The sequence below is a fragment of the Leptonychotes weddellii genome, chromosome X (genome assembly GCF_054177405.1).
Source record: "Leptonychotes weddellii isolate Sample4059 chromosome X, ASM5417740v2, whole genome shotgun sequence".
In the NCBI taxonomy this organism is placed as follows: Eukaryota; Metazoa; Chordata; class Mammalia; order Carnivora; family Phocidae; genus Leptonychotes; species Leptonychotes weddellii.
The window spans coordinates 39578379-39595786 of NC_138385.1; the positions used below are offsets into that span (position 1 = coordinate 39578379).

Genomic DNA, 17408 nt, shown 5'->3' on the forward strand with positions numbered 1-17408 from the left:
TAACAAAAGCTGGAAACAACTCAAATGTCCTGTGGCTGAATGGTTAAACTAACTGGTTTATCCATACAAAAGAAGGAAGCGCTGACGCACGCAACAGGATGAATGAATCTCCAACGCAGTTTGTGAAGTGAAAGAAGCCGGATTCAAAAGTCTGCGTACTGTAGGAGTCCATTTATATGACATTCTGGATTAGGCAAAAATACAGGGACAGATCAGGAGTTGCCAGAGATCAGGAGAAAAGGTTGGGGATAACTTCAAAGGGGCAGCCCTGGGCAAGTTTTCGAGGTGATGGAAATGTGGTGGTGGTTACCTGACTATATGCATTTGTTGCAACTCATAGAACTGTACGCCAAAAAGAATGAATTTTACAGTAGGTAAATTTAAAATGACTAAAAAAAAAATTAACACAAATATATAAGCTAGAGAGAGGAAGGGAATGTGATACCAAAGAAGGCTGCTTAAGAATGAAAGATCCCAGTTCAGTACTGAGCACAAAAGATAATAGAGCCCTTAAATTATAAAGACATTAGAAAGATGCCTCATTGGCTACACAAAATAAACAACTCTTCAGTGGGTTCAGATTTCTTTTTTTAAGATTTTATTTATTTATTTTGCCAGAGAGAGAGCACAAGCAGCGGGAGCGGGAGAAGCAGGCTTCTCACGGAGCAGGGAGCCTGCTGTGGGGCTCGATCCCAGGACCCTGGGATCATGACCTGAGCCGAAGGCAGACACTTAACGACTGAGCCACCCAGCTGCCCCCAGTAGATTTGGATTTTAAAGGAGCACATATAAGGAGGCATGCCCAGGGATGCATACATAGGATGACACAGATCTTTTAGCCTGGGATTGGGAAGGCTAAAGCCCCAGAAGAGCTCATTCAATACCCAAATCCCAAGAGACAAAGAAGGAGCGGCTTTAAACAAACAAACAAACAAACAACAAACAAAGCACATCAGGAGCTAAAGGAACAGAGAGAGAAAGGCTAGGAACCTCTGCTTGAGGGCAGCTGGCAAATGAAGACAGATGATAGTGAGAAAACTATCCTCTAAGCAACAACATGCTTGTGGCTTCCAGTGTTAGTTTTGAGCCTGTGCCTACGATACACGACTGCCATCTGGGGACACCATCTCCAAATTACAGAAGGTCTCTTAAGCACTATAGTTGCAGAGCTGTTGATGATAATGTCACCACTCAACGACTCTACTTGGGAGGCGGGGACCCCAACAATCACTCCCATTCTCTTGCTCGCCTATATTCTGCCAAGGAGAATACACATCAGATTGGAATGAATGGAACAAACAAGCATAGGAAAGGGAGATATAAAGTTCAGGATAAACGCTGAGATGGTAAGAGAGGGCCTCGTTATTGCAAATAAGTTCAAATTTGCTGGCCCAGAGGAATCTTAGCATAAAGAAAACACATTGGAAGGCTGGAAACGAGCGAAAACACTCTTCCAGTTTTGTTTTCGCCCCAGCTTTATTAAGGGTACAATCGACGAATAAAATCATATACATTTAAGACGTACGATGTGCTGTTTTAATGTACATATACATTGTGAAATGATTACTGCAATCAAGTTGATGAACACATCCATAATTTCACATAGTTACCATTTTTTCTTTTTTTGTAGGGACCACCCGGAAGATGTAGTCTCCTAGCAAATTTCAAGTACGCAACACAGTATTATTAACTAAGGTCTTGGTGTTGGACATTAGATCCCCGGAAGGAGGAAGGTAACCTCTGGGAACCACAGCCTGGTGAGGCTGACAGCGCTGAGAGCAGCGGGTTCTAGAATATTTAAACACAGGCTTCTGAGAAGTTAGAAAGAGAAATGGTTATCTCCATGTGCCTTGAAAAGCAAGTAATTCCGGACTGACCTCATTTCCTTTTTTGGGTAGGGTTGCCAGACTGATCGAGCAAGGAAAATGGTGGGTACACTATATGACAATGCCTTTCAGGCCATTGATGTGGAGGAGATGAAGACATACGTACAGGAGAGGTGACAGTACGGCTGTGGAGATTTACAATTGGTTGAACAACCGTACCCAAAGAATGCTGATGGGAAACTGAAACTAAGGATGTGGCTAAAAATTCCATGGCAAAAATGTCCGGTAGGAAGTGTGTTAGCCATTTATTGAGTAGCTGCCATGAGCTGGGCACAATGCTTTATATATATATATTTTTTATTTTCACATCCATCATTTCATGCAGTTCCCAATGGCCCTGTGAGATAGGTAGGTGTTTATCCCTGTATTGCAGATGGGGAAGTAACTTGCCCGGAGTCCTTCAGCAAGTAAGGGGCAGAGCTGGGATTTGAACCCAAGCTTTGTCTGGCTCTAAAACCCCTTATCTTTTTCTAATCACACTATCTATCACTGCAGCATGTTAGGCTGCTATTTGGAAGTATAAATTTACATTTTTTGAATAGGTAACATAGCCACATGATTTGAAACACAAAAAGTATAAAAAGTTACATGGTCAAGAGTCTCCCTCCCACCCCCTGCTCCCATGTCTACCCCCACTTAGTCCCCCCCATAAAGAACCACTGTTAATTGTTTCTTTATGCATATAAAGCAGATCTTGCTCTAGATATTTTTTACCCCCCCTTCTTTTTTTAAAAAAAGATTTTATTTATTTGAGAGAGAGAGCGCACGAGCGGGGGGAGTGGCAGAAGGAGAGGGAGAAGCAGACTCCCTGCTGAGCAGGGAGCCCAATGCAGGGCTCGAACCCAGGACCCTGAGGTCATGACCTGAGTCGAAGGCAGACGCTTAACCGACTGAGCCATCCAGGCGCCCCTACCCCCTTTCTTTTAACACATAGAGTAGTATATTATGCTACCGTTCCCACCAATGTTTTTAAAAATAAACTTAACAATGTGTTTTATTTTATTTTTTATTTTTTTTAAAGATTTTATTTATTTATTTGAGAGAGAGAATGAGATAGAGAGAGAGAGCATGAGACGGGGGAGGGTCAGAGGGAGAAGCAGACTCCCCGCCGAGCAGGGAGCCCGATGCGGGGCTCAATCCCAGGACCCTGGGATCGTGACCTGAGCCGAAGGCAGTCGCTTAACCGACTGAGCCACCCAGGCGCCCCAACAATGTGTTTTAGAGACCTTTTCATACCACTACATAGCAAGCATGCAATTTATTTAAATGAGATAACATTTATAAAATACACAGCGCAACAACTGGCACACAATATGTGTTTGTCCAGGGTGATATTGCTGGAAGGTGGAGGGGCTGGGACTTGAAATTCAGACCCATGTCCTCTTCTCTGTGCAGCTGTCCACCTATCTCGTTTTGCTGATTAGAAGAGAACAAAGTGCTGACAACAGAGGTGAAAGGGCCTCATCTGTGATTATCTTCAGATCACCCAGGCAGAGTTACCAGCTTGCCTAGGGCTGAAGCAATATGCTGGAAAAGCAGTGCCCCCAGAGGACTGAGGGCATACGTCAGACAAGGGTTTCTGACTCCGCTCCAGGAGTCAGGATAAGGGAATGAAAGAAAGTTCAAGATGGTCACCAAACTACATGGTCAGCTTGCTCTAAAAATCACGATCTGGTTTTTACTAGTTAACTCTTTTTCTTTTTTTTTTTTAAATGATGGGTTACGTTTTTGATGAAAGAGACGGAATGAGCGTGGCTCAGAGTCCAACAGACCGACCTGGGTCTAAATTCCTGCTCTGCCACCTCTGAGCTCTGCAACTTTCTAAATTTACCTTCCCTGAGCTAAGTTTCCTGATCTGTAAAATGGGGATACTGAACCAGTGTCATAGGGCTGTTCCGAGAATCACATGAAATTGCATGTGTAAAATATATCTAGCCCTGGGAATGATATTTCTGAAATCACTGTCTGGGTTTGAGCCACCAGCTCATTTTGCTTCAAGCAACAACATGCTGCTACCAGACTTTTTTTTTTCTCTCTTTTTTTATTAACATATAATGTATTATTTGTTTCAGGGGTACAGGTCTGTGATTCCTCATTCTTACACAATTCACAGCGCTCACCATAGCACATACCCTCCCCAGTGTCCATCCCCCAGCCACCCCATCCCACCCACGCCCCTCCACTGCAGCAACCCTCAGTTTGTTTCCTGAGATTAAGAGTCTATTATGGTTTGTCTCCCTCTCTGGTTTCATCTTGTTTCGTTTTTCCCTCCCTTCCCCTATGATCCTCTGCCTTGTTTCTCAAATCCCACGTATCAGACTTTTTTTTTTTTTTTTTTTTAACAGAAAGTCTCAAGCACTACAATTGCAGAGCTATTGTGAAAACACAAAGACCTTACAAGGGAGGCTGGGCTCTCAGGTTGTATTTCCCAGCCACCCCATCCCCGCTCAACAGTGATAACCTTACTCAGTTTTATGTCCTGAGACTAAGTTCCAAAAAGAGCCATGAGACACTTCACCCCAAGGCCAAAGGCCACCACGTCACTTACATTTTTCTAAGGAGCTTTATAACATTTAAAAAGAACCAATGATACAGGTTAATATTAATCATAGGGCTGCCAGACCTCCCGTCTGTTGCCTTTTCCCTTCTACTTCTCCCATTCACAGTTTCCTACAATCTGGCTTCTGTTCCCAGGATGCCAACCAGCCAGTAAACATTTCTTGAGCACGACTTTTTGCATAGCTCTGCAGGGATATCATACATGGCTCCTTCTTTAACAGGTAACTATTTTGTTGAGGGTAACAAAAAAGTAAACCTAAGGGGCAGTACATGATGAATGCCAGATGAGTGGTCCACACAATAAATATTTATTTTAGAGGAAGTACATAGTAGGTACTCGGTAAATATTTATTGAATAAATGAATGGAAGGGAATGAGGGAATGGATGAGGGAAAGCTCAGTGTGGGCTAAAGCCGGCAGGGACCAAAGTAGAGTTCTACTAATCTGGCTGAAGCATAGATTTCATGTGGAGAGAAGGGGTAGTGAATTCTCAGCCTGGACAGCTAGACTGAGGCCAAATTCTGTTAGAAATGGTCCCAGTGGGTACCACAAGCTAAGTGGATTGAGAAAAAAGAAAAAAAGAAATGGTCACAGTGGGCCACTAGGTTTGAGGAAGGGAAAAACATGAGTCAGAGAATCCAGTTAGGAGGCAATTGTCATTATCCATGTGTGAGGTAATAAAAGTTTTAATCCCATGGAGTAATAAAGAAATGATAGTTCTTGGTGAATGACTAGTGAGAGGTGATGAGGAAAAGGGGCTATTAAAAATGCCATTGATGGAGAAAGGGGAACCCTTTTACACTGTTGGTAGGAATGCAAACTGGCGCAGCCACTCTGGAAAATAGCATGGAGGTTCCTCAAAAAGTTAAAAATAGAACTACCCTATGATCCAGCAATTGTACTACGAGGTATTTACTCAAGGGATACAAAAATAGTGATTCAAAGGGACACATGCATCCCGATGTTTACAGCTGCATTAATTATGGAAAGAGCCCAAATGTCCAACGACTGACAAATGGATAAAGAAGTTGTGGCATATATACATACATATATAAATATATATATACACACACAATGGAATATTCATCAGCCATCAAAAAAGAATGAAATCTTGTCATCTGAAACGACGTGGATGGAGCTAGAGTGTATTATGCTAAGGGAAATAATTCAGTCAGAGACAGACAAATACCACATGATTTCACTCATATGTGGAATTTAAGAAATGAAACAAACAATCGTGGGGAAAAAAAAGGGAGAGGGAAACCAAGAAACAGATTCTTAACTATAGAGAACAGACTGAGAGTTGCCAGAGAGGAGGTGGGCGGGGGATGGGTTAAATGGGTGATGGGTAGTAAGAAGGGCACTTGCTGTGGGGCGCCTGGGTGGCATAGTTAGTTAAGTGCCCGACTCTTGGTTTCAGCTCAGGTCATCATCTCAGGGTCGAGGGATCTAGCCCCTTGTCTGGCTCTGTGCTCAGTGTGGAGTCTGCTTGAGATTCTCTCTCCCTCTCCCTTTGTCCCTCCCACTTGTGCTCTCTCTCTCTCTAAAATAATAAATTAATACACCTTTAAAAAGAAAAAAAAAGGGGCACTTGTTATGATGAGCACTGGGTGTTGTATGTAAGTGATGAATCACTGAATTCTACTCCTGGATCTAATATTACACCATATGTTAACTAACTGGAATTTATTTTTATTTTATTTTATTTTATTTTATTTCATTTTATTTTAGAGAGAGAGAGAGAGCATGAGCGGGGGGAAGGGGCAGAGGGAGAGGGAGAGAGAGGACCTTAAGCAGGCTCCATGCCCGGTGCGGAGCCCAGTGTGGGGCTCGATCTCATGACCCTGAGATCATGACCTGAGCCAAAATCAAGAGTTGGAGGCTTAACTGACTGAGCCACCCAGGTGCCCCAACTACTGGAATTCAAATAAAAACTTGAAACAAACAAAAATGTCATTGAGCCATTTTTTTTGGAGAATGATGGTATTATTATCAAAAGCAGGAAGGTCAGCTGGTTGAGCCTTTTTCAGGGAAGATGAAAGAATTTAGTTTTAGATATCTCCAAATGGAAGTTTCCAGGAGCAGTTGGAGATCTTATCTGGGAGCTCAGAAGACATGTCAGGGTTGTATAAAGTTCACATCCATGCCTCATTGTCTCTTGTCACCACTAGGAGAGCCCATCTCCTTTCTTGGCTTGAACTATGACCAGAATAGTGAAATGCCATGGAGCCCAAGTATGTGGGGGGTGGTAAGAAGAGAGGGATTTGCTCATTGCTGCTGAGAAACTAGAGAGATTGAAGTTCCAGAAGGGGCCATATGATTTAGGCATTGGGAGAGAATTGTGATCTTCAAGGAATGTTGTTTCAGCATGGGGATTTGTGGGTGAGTGGAAAACAGACCTTAGGGAGTTTAGGAGTTAGTAGGAGCTAAGGCAATGAGGCAGTGGGTGTGGACCATTTGGCAACAAGAAGAAAATGGGTAGAAGGTAGCTAAGCTAGAAAGGACCATAGAGAAACCCAAAGCTCTGATCATTTCTCGATTGAAACTATTTTCTCAAAAGTCACCATTTACCTTCTTCTTGCCAAATATAATATTTGAAATACCCTCAGTTTTTCTCTGCAATATTTGACACAGTAGATATCTCATTCTTTCCCCTTCCTTAAAACTCTTCTCACGTGACTTCTGTGATATGATAACTACTACCCAAATCTCCTTCTACATGGCTGACTTCTCTTTTTCCTCTGTTGGCTTCTCTTCTCCTACTCACATCTGTAGATGTCCCCTAAGGCTCTGACTTTTGGCCCTCTGGTCTCTCAGACAGCTCATCCATCTAAGCTCCGTCTTCCTACTTCCCACTGCCTGTAGGGTACCTTCCCCAAACGAATTTTCTAACTTTGTCTTTTCTGAGAGGGGTCTTACAGTTCCCCTAGGTATTCAGACTGGGTGCTTTCAGATATCTGTTTGTTTCTTTGCCTCTTGGTACATTACATCTGGACCAAATCTTGTCATCTCTTTCTTTGAAACATCTCTGGGGTTCATCCTTACTCTCCATTTATTAGCCACTACCCTCAGTCATCTCTGACCAACATTACCATTACTGATTCATGTAATGAAGAGTCTCCCTGACCCAGGCTCTACCTTTCCTGAACCCCTACTTCTGTAGACAACAACAAGGTTGATATTCTGAAATTTCATTGTCATGCCACCCCCTGTGCAAAGACATATGATGATGGCTCCTTATAACTCCTAGCACAACAGCTGAGCTCTTCTTCATGGCTTGCAAAGCATAGAAACAAAGAACCTTAGAAATGGAAGAGATACTAGATATCACCTGGTCTAACTTGCTTTCTAATGTAGGAGTCCCTCTCTATTCAGCATTCTTCACAGATAGTTCTCCTGCCTGACCTAAGAGAGGTCCCTAGATCATGGAGCCTTTCTTAATTTTTGTCTTACTCTTTATATTCAACTTTATTTTCTCTTACTTCCTCCACATCTCATCTCCTCCAGTCAGGCTGGTTTCTTCTTAGCTCCTTCCTCTAACTGCTTTGTTCTTACCTCTCTATCTGTGGCCAACTGCTTTGCTGAATGCCCTCCCCTCCTTTCTCCAGTTCTCAAAATCCACCCATCATTCAAGGCCTAATCTAAACATCATCTTTCATGATCCTTTCCCTGACTTCTTTTTCTTAACTCCTATTGCATTTACTGCTACCACATAGTTTCACACTTGCCCTACGTGTGCTAATTTTATTGCCCTGTCACACATCCCCCACTCCCACCCTGTCCCCAGCAGAATGTAAGCTCCTTGAGGAGGACAAAACCTTACCTTAGATTTTGTATCATCCACAGGCTTATCCTGCACAGGATTAGGCATACAGAAGGTACCCAGTCAATATTTAATGATTAATAATAGATGGGTAGCCTTAGTGCTAAAGAGGTAAGGTCACAGAGCAAGTCAGTAACCAAGATCATGACTGGCAATCATGGCCCCTGATTCCCTGAGCAGAAGTGTTGGTACATCCAGCCAAGCTGGATGAGGATACTTCAGGGAGGGTCTAGGCCTTAAGCCAGAAAAGACCCTTTCCTGAGCCTGAGAAACAGGGAGGTTTACCTCGGTAGTCTAGGGCAGGGGCCCGTGGGACCTCTTCAGCATATACTTCATTGTAGCTTTCATCTGGGTAGTAGCCCGAACCTACAATGAAAAAGATAATACCAAGATGACATACTAATTTCTCGCTCAAGTCCTTCCCAAACCTTCCCCCTATCCAACTTGGTCCCTTCCTGAGGACATGGCACTCCTTGTAGGAGGGAGCCAGGTGGATATTTAGTGGGAAAAATTCTGCCTTGTAAGGCAGCAGAACTATTGTACATAAATCTCAACATCCCAGGTGCATAGAAGGTGAGCTCAGCATCGTGGGGGTGGAAGTGACTTACTTGTAGCACAAGAAGCTTCCATTCAAAAGAAAAAAAAATGAACTTCTTGACTATCCATCAATCCCACCAATGGGGGCTATAACTGACCCTTTTTTTTTTTTTAAAGATTTTATTTATTTATTTGAGAGAGAGAGAATGAGAGAGAGCACATGAGAGGGGGGAGGGTCAGAGGGAGAAGCAGACTCCCTGCCGAGCAGGGAGCCCGACGCGGCACTCGATCCCGGGACTCCAGGATCATGACCTGAGCCGAAGGCAGTCGCTTAACCAACTGAGCCACCCAGGCGCCCCTATAACTGACCCTTTTCCTTGATGCAACACACAAGGTCTTGGTGAGACACTGATGACCAAGCTCTGAGGATGGACTGTTGTCCCGGGTAGGGGAAAAAATTAGTCTGAGTAAGAGTCTTCCCACTAGTGACAGGCCTGCTCATGGTCCTCAGAGAGAAACAATTCCTCAACCTCCCACTAGCACACGGGGCACCACCCTTTTGCCATCTGGTTGCCATTGCTAGGGCTGGCATGCCAAAGCAGAGGAAGGGTTCAAAAGGCAAGAGGGAATGAGCATAGCTTCATGTCCCGAGCAGTTTGTCCTCGTTTGGAAGAAAAAGAAGGCAGAGTCCTTTGGAGAAATTTCCTGTTCCTCTAATCAGCAGAAGCTTTAGCAGGGAGCGGCTGAGCTAGGAGAACAGTCCCAATCTAGCCCCCATTCTGTTAAGTGGCCCAGTCCCTGGTAGAGGCAGGCCCGTGGCTGTCTGGGAGACTAAACAGTGTGTTCCACCAGACGGCAGGAAATCAGTCATGAATACAAACTAATTGGAATACAACGTAGTCCTTTCCGGAGTGAAGTTTCCGGAAGCTCTCTTTCCAGCCTCTCTGAGCCCTTATGCATGCACAGGAATCGAGCAGCCAGCCATGCCGGAGTCAGAAAACAATTCCTCATTTCCAGGAGAGGGTGTGCTTTCAGGACAGGACTAGGTTTTAATGCAGGAGCCCTTTGGCCTGTGTAAACACTCAGACCACAAGCTGGTCTGCCTCCTCTCCGGGAGGAGGCACAGGGCCCCCTGCACTAAACGGTGGAGCAGAGGGCCAGATGATGAAGCTCCTCCATTCCCCACAAGCCCAGACTGGGGGGTGGGGGGTGTTGGGAAACCATTCCAACCTGATGAACAAGGGAATGAATCAAACTGAAAGTTTGCCTTATGAAATCATGTCTTCATTGGTTTGCCCTCATTCCAGAGGAAAGAGTTCATTTTTTTTCTTTCCCTTTATTATTATTATTATTTTCTGTTTTCCCAGTCCGGTTCCTTTCTTGGCTTTCCTTTATTTCTCCTTAGGCCTCCTGTCCCTTGCTCTCTCTCTTCCCACATGGGAGGGTTCTTTGTGGGGGCACAGGATTCTTGTCAGCTGTTTCAGTTTAGTATTAGCCTCAGAGCCTTACAGCTTCTGTAAACAGGAGACCAGATGTGTGTGTGATTCCCTAAAGGATTCGCCCCAGCGCTCTTGTTCCAGAGTTTGCTTGCGAAGGAATGCCCCGCAGGGAGGAAGCCTCTGTTTACCAGAAGAGCAAACAGGAGTGTCAGAAAGCCTATGGCTTGATAGCAGTAGCAACACCACTGCTAACAGCACTCAGCACGTACTTGTACTCTGTGTTCAGCCCATTACATATGTTATCGTATCGTGTCACCCTAACATTTCAGGGAGGTAGACACTCCTACTGCTCTCTGATACACAGATGAAGACACAGGCTCAGAGAAGTTAAGGGAATAGCCCAAGTTCTCTCAGCAAGGAAGGAGCAGAGTGGGCCTTCCAGCCCAGCCCAGGGTGGTTTGATCCCCTGATACCAGACTCAGATACTCCGCTCAAGAGGGCAGTAAGAGAAAGCTTTGGATAGTATCCAGCAGAGGAAAAAAAATGCATAATCTTTCTTGTGATCCAGCTTTTTTCCTCTGTGTGTAGGATCAAAGGCCACAAAACAACTTCTAGTGTTCCAGAATTACAGGGGGTGTGGGAAAGCTGAAGGGAAGACTCAGTCAGATAATTACAGTCTACAGCAGGGTGCAGAGGTAGCTGGACCAGGGCCAAGTTTGCATCGGTTGGGAATGGGCTTAGGCCACCTTACCACTTTAAGCCTTTCCATTTCCCTCTCTTTGCCTGTCTTGGGGTATTTTATGTTGCCAATATTAAGATACTGAGATGAGAGATAAGAAAATAGAGGGGCATGCTCCCCACATTGTTCTATCTGCTTACCCCTTTTCAGCACCTGGGAAGAGAGGTTTGGGCAGCATTCCTCAGTTCCCTTGTATCCGTCAGAGATTACTGTGTGGTCCCTCCAAATTCAATTGTACCATCAGACCCTCTAAGCACTGCCCTTCACAAAGGTATGGTTGGAAGTGTAACTAATAGTGGGAAACTATTTTAAGATCCACACTAACGCTTGGCTTACGATCACAAATACAGTCTGACTTCCTGAACTGCACAGATATGCCAATCCCCACTTTATAACACACCGTTCACTTTATTAATATTCTTAACCCTTCCCAACACCTGCTGATTATTCCTGGCTCTTTCTTCCGATTAGCCCTGAATCCACACGCGGCTGCTTCCCTTGTGTCATTCCTATTGGAGGACAAAGCCATGAATAAACAATGTTGGATGCACAGAGAGTGGTCAATAAATAGCTGCTGAATGAATGAATGAAGCAATGAGTAGAGCAGGCTCAGACAGCCGAGCTAGAGATGTAGGGGAGGATTATCAAGACATTTCTGAATTTCTCTCATCATGTAGCCTCCTAAGAACAGAAGGCAGAGGGCGCCTGGGTGGCTCAGTTGGTTAAGCGACTGCCTTCGGCTCAGGTCATGATCCTGGAGTCCCGGAATCGAGTCCCACATCGGGCTCCCTGCTCAGCAGGCAGTCTGCTTCTCCCTCTGACCCTCCCGGACACTTTCATGCTCTCTCTATCTCATTCTCTCTCTCAAATAAATAAATAAAATCTTAAAAAAAAAAAAAAAAGAACAAAAGGCAGAATGAATAGGTTTGTAGGGCTCTCAGAGACCTCGCCAACCTGGGCTCCTCAGAAGGAGCCTCAAGATTCTTGTGGAAGTAGAGAGTGCCACCTTTGCGAACAGCCCTTTGAAAGCCTCAAATGAGTCTAAGTTTTTTTGTTTTGTTTTGTTTTAAACCGCTCTGTCCTCAAGACTCCAATAGCTCAGGCTTCCACTCTGGAAAAGGTAAAGGCCCTTGTACTCCATGAGGTTTCTTACAAGTGTTGGGCTTCGAGCCATCTAATCTCCACTCCCCAGTCCTCTGGTCTTTGGCTGGATTTTGGTCTTATGTACTTGAGCTGAAGCTAAGGGCAGGTTGGCGAGGACAGTTGCACATATTATCTCCTGGAGACTTGGGGGTCCTTTAACCCCAAACAGTGCACACTCTGCCAAGGGCTTGACTTGAATTTCTTCATCTCAATGTCAGCCCTTGTGCCTCACCCCCTCCAAAGCCAAGTTAAGCCAAAGAGGGGGAGATGTTTGCATATTTGGTTGAAAGCTTGTTGCAGCTGTCCCAGACAAACAGAGCTACTGCCAAAGACCTCCACCAGGAGCTAAGGGCAAGTGGAAAATTTTAGCTGCAATGACTGTGGCTGTGATGGAAGCAGTTTGTTATTTACTCATCTCTGGATATTTTCCTAACTCTATTGGTTGGGTCTGACTCCTTCCCCTACTCCTCCCAGCCCCCATGAGGGCAGACACTGCTGGCCACAGAGTATTCTTAGCACTTGGAATGCCAGTTGGGCCCCAACAAAAACCTCTGTCTGCCGCCTCATTATCCTTCCTTCATTTCTCTCCCTCCCCCGTTCCCTCTCCTCACTGAGTCTGTTCTCTTCAGCTCCTTATGTGTCTAGGGGCAAAGGATGACACATTCAAGAATCCAGAAATCTCCATCCCTTCTGAAGTAAAGACTAAGCCAGAAGAGACTGGGGAGTTCCTGTTTAAGTTTAAGAGAATGTGACCTGTCTTGTCATTAACATCTTTGGCAGAGAGGGACTATAAAAATCTTGTCCTATAAGTAAGGTCTAGGGGAGAGAGAGGGAGGGAGAGACTGAGAGACAGGGTGTGGGGAAAGGAGGTTGAGAGAGAGGAAGCTGAGTGCAGAAGCAGGTAAGATAGTGGCCTCAAAACCATGTTGTCCAACCCTCTCGTGTTTGTGCTGATGCAGCCTGTTTTCAAATGTCTCTGGTTTGCCTCAAAAGCCTCCCTTAGTAGCCAGTTGCAATGATTAACCATCTTTGTTGTTGCAAATAGTTCTTTATTTAATTTAAGTATCTCTTATTGCAGTCTAACTCTCTCTTCTCCAAGACTTAGTCTAGGCCCTGCCTTCCTTGGAAATAATGAGCAACAGGTGCTAAAACTTACCTGCATACCATGTTGGTGTCACTGCTGGAGTGAGGAAGAGCAGGAGAGATAGAGCTCCTCTTTGGGTTAGTTGACCAGCCATCCTTGAAAGGAGTCGGGATGAGGGGAGGTTAGGGAGATAAGAATAGAGATATGTGGCAAGAAGTACCAGGGAAAAGGAAAATATCTTTCAGAAATCAGCCATCAGTGAACTTCCAAAAGTGAGAAGCAGCAGAAATGCAGGATCTGTGAGGAAGAAGAGAAATTTTTAAATTACTGAATGCTTGTTATATTGTCCCCTTTGTAAGGATCTTCTACCTTATAAGAGTAACAAGACTCTATTTGTTATTTCTGATCTCTTTTCTTCCCAGGAGGAGGATGACATAAAACAATCAATTCTCAATTAACCCTGGTGGGATCAGATGCAAATGTTCCACTGTCCAAGTTATAGAGAGGGACATGGAGGAGTCAAGATCAGGAGAGGTCCAACATAAAGTCGTATAGAGCCAAGAGGGAATCCTGTGATCTAAAAGCTGTCAGTTGATGGTTTCATCCATTTAACTAGTATTTCCTAACCACTAATCTGGGAAAGCATTAGCGTGTATGGACTAAGAGCTCTTGAACTCTGGAGTTACACAGATCTGTATATGTATCCAATTCTGTCCTTATTAGCTATGGGGTCTTGGACAACTTCCTTAACTTCTCCGAGCTTCAGTTTCCTCACCTATAAAATGGGAAAAATAATAGTATCTATCTTACAGAAGAGATTATTGCCTGGCACATAGGGAAGCAATAAATATATATTAGATGTTATTATACCCAACTTTGTATTAGACAGGACTAGATGTTTCCTTTCTCTAGTCTCTCAGACCTTAACTATGCCTGGCTCTTTTTTTGGCTTTGGATTTTGAGACTTAGTGGTTTGGTAGTGGCTTCTGGCTTTCGAGTCCAGCCTGACCTTCTAGTATTATTCTGCTGAGCCAGCAGGAAGTCAGTGAGGTTGGGAAGAACCTATTGAGGTACGTGAGGAGAGGGTAAGCAATCTTCAGTTGACCTCTCACTTCCTGTCCTGTCCTCACTCTAATGCGATGAGAGTTTTGTGGTTCCCAGTAAGCAAGTACTTCATACAGGACAGTATTAAAACTTGCTGCCCATTAGTATAAACTGGCCACTGAACTTTTCAGCAAGCACCCATTCACCCACATGTTCTCAATGAAATGCCATGCTCAGGGGAGGAGTCACTCCCAGAAATGGAGAAACAAAAAGATAGCAGATTCTGGCCAGAGTCCTTAAGGGACATGAGAAGTCCAAGAATGGCAAAAGTTCATTTTCCAATTCATTGCTACTTGGTTTCAGATTTTGTCCAGAGACTGGCAAGGAAGCAGGACAGGAAAAAAAAAAAAAAATTGAGAACAAGCAAGGGAGGCAAGGAAAGTGGAAAGGTGTGGAAAGGAAGCTAGAAAGAAAAGAAAATCTGCCAGGGTTGAAGGCAAGAGATAAAAGCAGAAAGAGGGAACAAAAGGACAAGAAAAGGGAGATTAAAGAGAGATCCAGGAAAATGAACAGCTAGGTAAACTAATCACCACCCCCTCTCACGTATGCATTCTCAGTGCAATTCCTTGGCTCTGGAGCTGGGGCTGTCCTTTTCAGACCCACTGCTCTACATCTGTCACTGCTTCCCTGCCCTTCTCCTCCCCCGATCTGAGGCTGAAAACCTGACTCGCAGAATCAGCCACCCTCTGCTGCAGGCCGGGAAGGTAGTGGGGACCTGTATCTGCAGCCAGGTCATGGCTCAAACGGCAAGCAGCATATGATCCAGCTTCATAAAAGAACGCCCCCTCCCCCACCAGCCATGCTGCTCATGTCCTGGGTCTCATTACCCGCCATGGTTGTGAAATGAGGTAATAGAGTGTGGAGGGTTAAGCAGCAGATCTTACCTGTTTTATACTTTTTTGGTGCTCTCTTTCTTTCTCCTTTTTCTCCTTCCTCTCTGCTTCTCTCATCAGTCGGAAAAACTTCTATTTTAACATTCCTAGAACGAGTGGCTCTTGGTCTGTCAGGGCCTCCAGGATTCTGTTAACACTGCCCAGATGTGAGGACATCCGCATCTGCCAAAAGTTTCCTTAAAGCTATATTATCCCCAAAGCTATAAGCTATTCCTCCCTCAGAGAAGGGCTTTAGAGAGGTAGGGGAGAAAGAACACACGGATTAGAGGCACACAGTCCGTCTGCCACGGAACAGGGGGAAAGTGTGAATGGTGCTGGCCCAGATCCCATGAGTATAGTAATGACTAACAGAGGCTGCCTGCAGGGCCTCCAGAGATGTGGTGTACTGAAGAACCCTTCTTCTTATGACTCAGCATGACATCAGGATTGAATGAAAAGGAATTTCGAAAAATCCAAGGAGAGGGGCAGATTGTAGCCGACTTTGACATTCCCTAGAGATTTCCCCAGTAATTCCTTCGTACTTCCCAACTCGGAGTTGCCTTGCCATCCATAGACACAGGGTCAAACACACTTTGAAACTCTCTCACTGATGATCTAACGTCCATGGACTTCAGTTTCTGATAAGATTATGTTGTTTACAAAAATTACCATGCACTTTTTGCCTGAAGGATCAAGACCGATTTCCTGTAATAAGAGTGGGGGGAAAGCATGCTTAGAGAGGCTTTAGTGGGAGGCTGTTTAAGCAAACCTCGATGATCTGTGTATGGCAAAGTTATAGCTGCGGCTAAGCTGTTTCCCAGTGACCTCTGACGGAGGGATATGCTTCGCTAAGCAAGCTTTCTTTTTAGTATCTGTTAATGAGAGTATACGGACCAGCTTCCTACACTCTCCCGGCTCTCAGAGTGGACATTTTTGTCCTTGAAAAATCAGTGATTGTGGAAGAATTTTGTTTAGATGCTGTAGAAAGGGTTTCTTCCCTGTGTGTGCAAGCAAATTGGCAACACCTTCTCAGTTACAAAGGGAAGAATTGTGCTTCTGTTAATATAAAGTTCAGTAGCAAGCCTGTTTCATGTCCAATCCACCAATCAGAAATATGTATTGAGGGCGCCTGGGTGGCTCAGTTGGTTGAGCGACTGCCTTCGGCTCAGGTCATGATCCTGGAGTCCCGGGATCGAGTCCCGCATCGGGCTCCTTTCTCAGCAAGGAGTCTGTTTCTCCCTCTGACCCTCCCCCTGTCATGCTCTCTCTCATTCTCTCTCTCTCAAATAAATAAATAAAATCTTTAAAATAAAAAAAAAGAAATATGTATTGAGTGTCTAACAGTGTGATAGTGGTATAAAAGACTGAAGACATGATCTTGGCCTCATTTATTCAATAAATTTATCATGCTTCTGCTGTGTTAAGGAGGGTGGACAAAGACAAAAGTCCCTGACATCGTAACACATAATTGATTCAACAATATTTATTGAGTGTCTATTATGTGCTACACACTCTTTTAGGTACTTGAGAAACATCAGTGAGCAAGGAAGACAAAAATCCTTGCCCCCGTGGAATGGAGGAGGCAGACATTCAACAGAAATGTTCTTTTTTTAAAAAGATTTTATTTATTTGACAGAGAGAGAGTGAGCACACAAGCAGGGGGAGCAGAGGGAGAGAGAGAAGCAGGCTCCCTGGGATCATGACCTGAGCCAAAAGCAGCCGCCTAACCGACTGAGGCACCCAGGCGCCCCTCAACAAAAATGTTCTTGATTACAACTGTGTGCGTTTAGGGAATTAGCCTTCACTGGGCATCTGCTATAAGCTAAGAAGGGGGAACAGAGGTGAATATGGACTGTGTGATCCTTCATCTAATGAAGCTTACTCTCCAGCTCCCAGAGGGTTTATGTTTAGGAAGGGAGATAAGAGGGACACAAACAATTAGAAAACAGTACAAGACCACATAAAATTCTAAAAGCTATGGTATAAACTATGAGGACCCTGTGAATGTTCTGTGGGAAGAGGTAGGCCATGGTCCGTTCTCAGGCAAGGGAAATGACATAAACAAGAGCTCATTGTTAGGTCAGAGGGGGATGGGCTAACTGGTTAGAGGGATCAAGAGAGTGATAGGGAACAAAACTGGATAAATCGAGTACGGCCAGATTGTGAGGCCTTTGAAATCAGATATAGAAGTTTACTCTAAACTCACGTGTTAAGAAACAGTA

General features: G+C 44.5%; 1 protein-coding gene across 2 annotated transcripts in view; it reads right to left on the bottom strand.

Moving 5' to 3' along the window:
• SRPX2 (sushi repeat containing protein X-linked 2) overlaps positions 1 to 15559 on the bottom strand; it is a 25039-nt gene extending 9480 nt beyond the window's left edge. The window contains exons 1-3 of one of the 2 annotated variants that reach the window (XM_081808538.1): positions 15199 to 15559; positions 13283 to 13507; positions 8554 to 8634 (exon numbers count right to left, since the gene is read on the bottom strand). In XM_081808538.1, coding sequence (XP_081664664.1) covers positions 8554 to 8634; positions 13283 to 13364 — 163 coding nt within the window. In that variant the 5' untranslated portion in view covers positions 13365 to 13507; positions 15199 to 15559. The remainder of the gene's footprint in view (positions 1 to 8553; positions 8635 to 13282; positions 13508 to 15198) is intronic. The other variant, XM_006743918.3, reaches the window with a different exon arrangement.
• Between the last annotated feature and the right edge of the window lie 1849 nt (positions 15560 to 17408).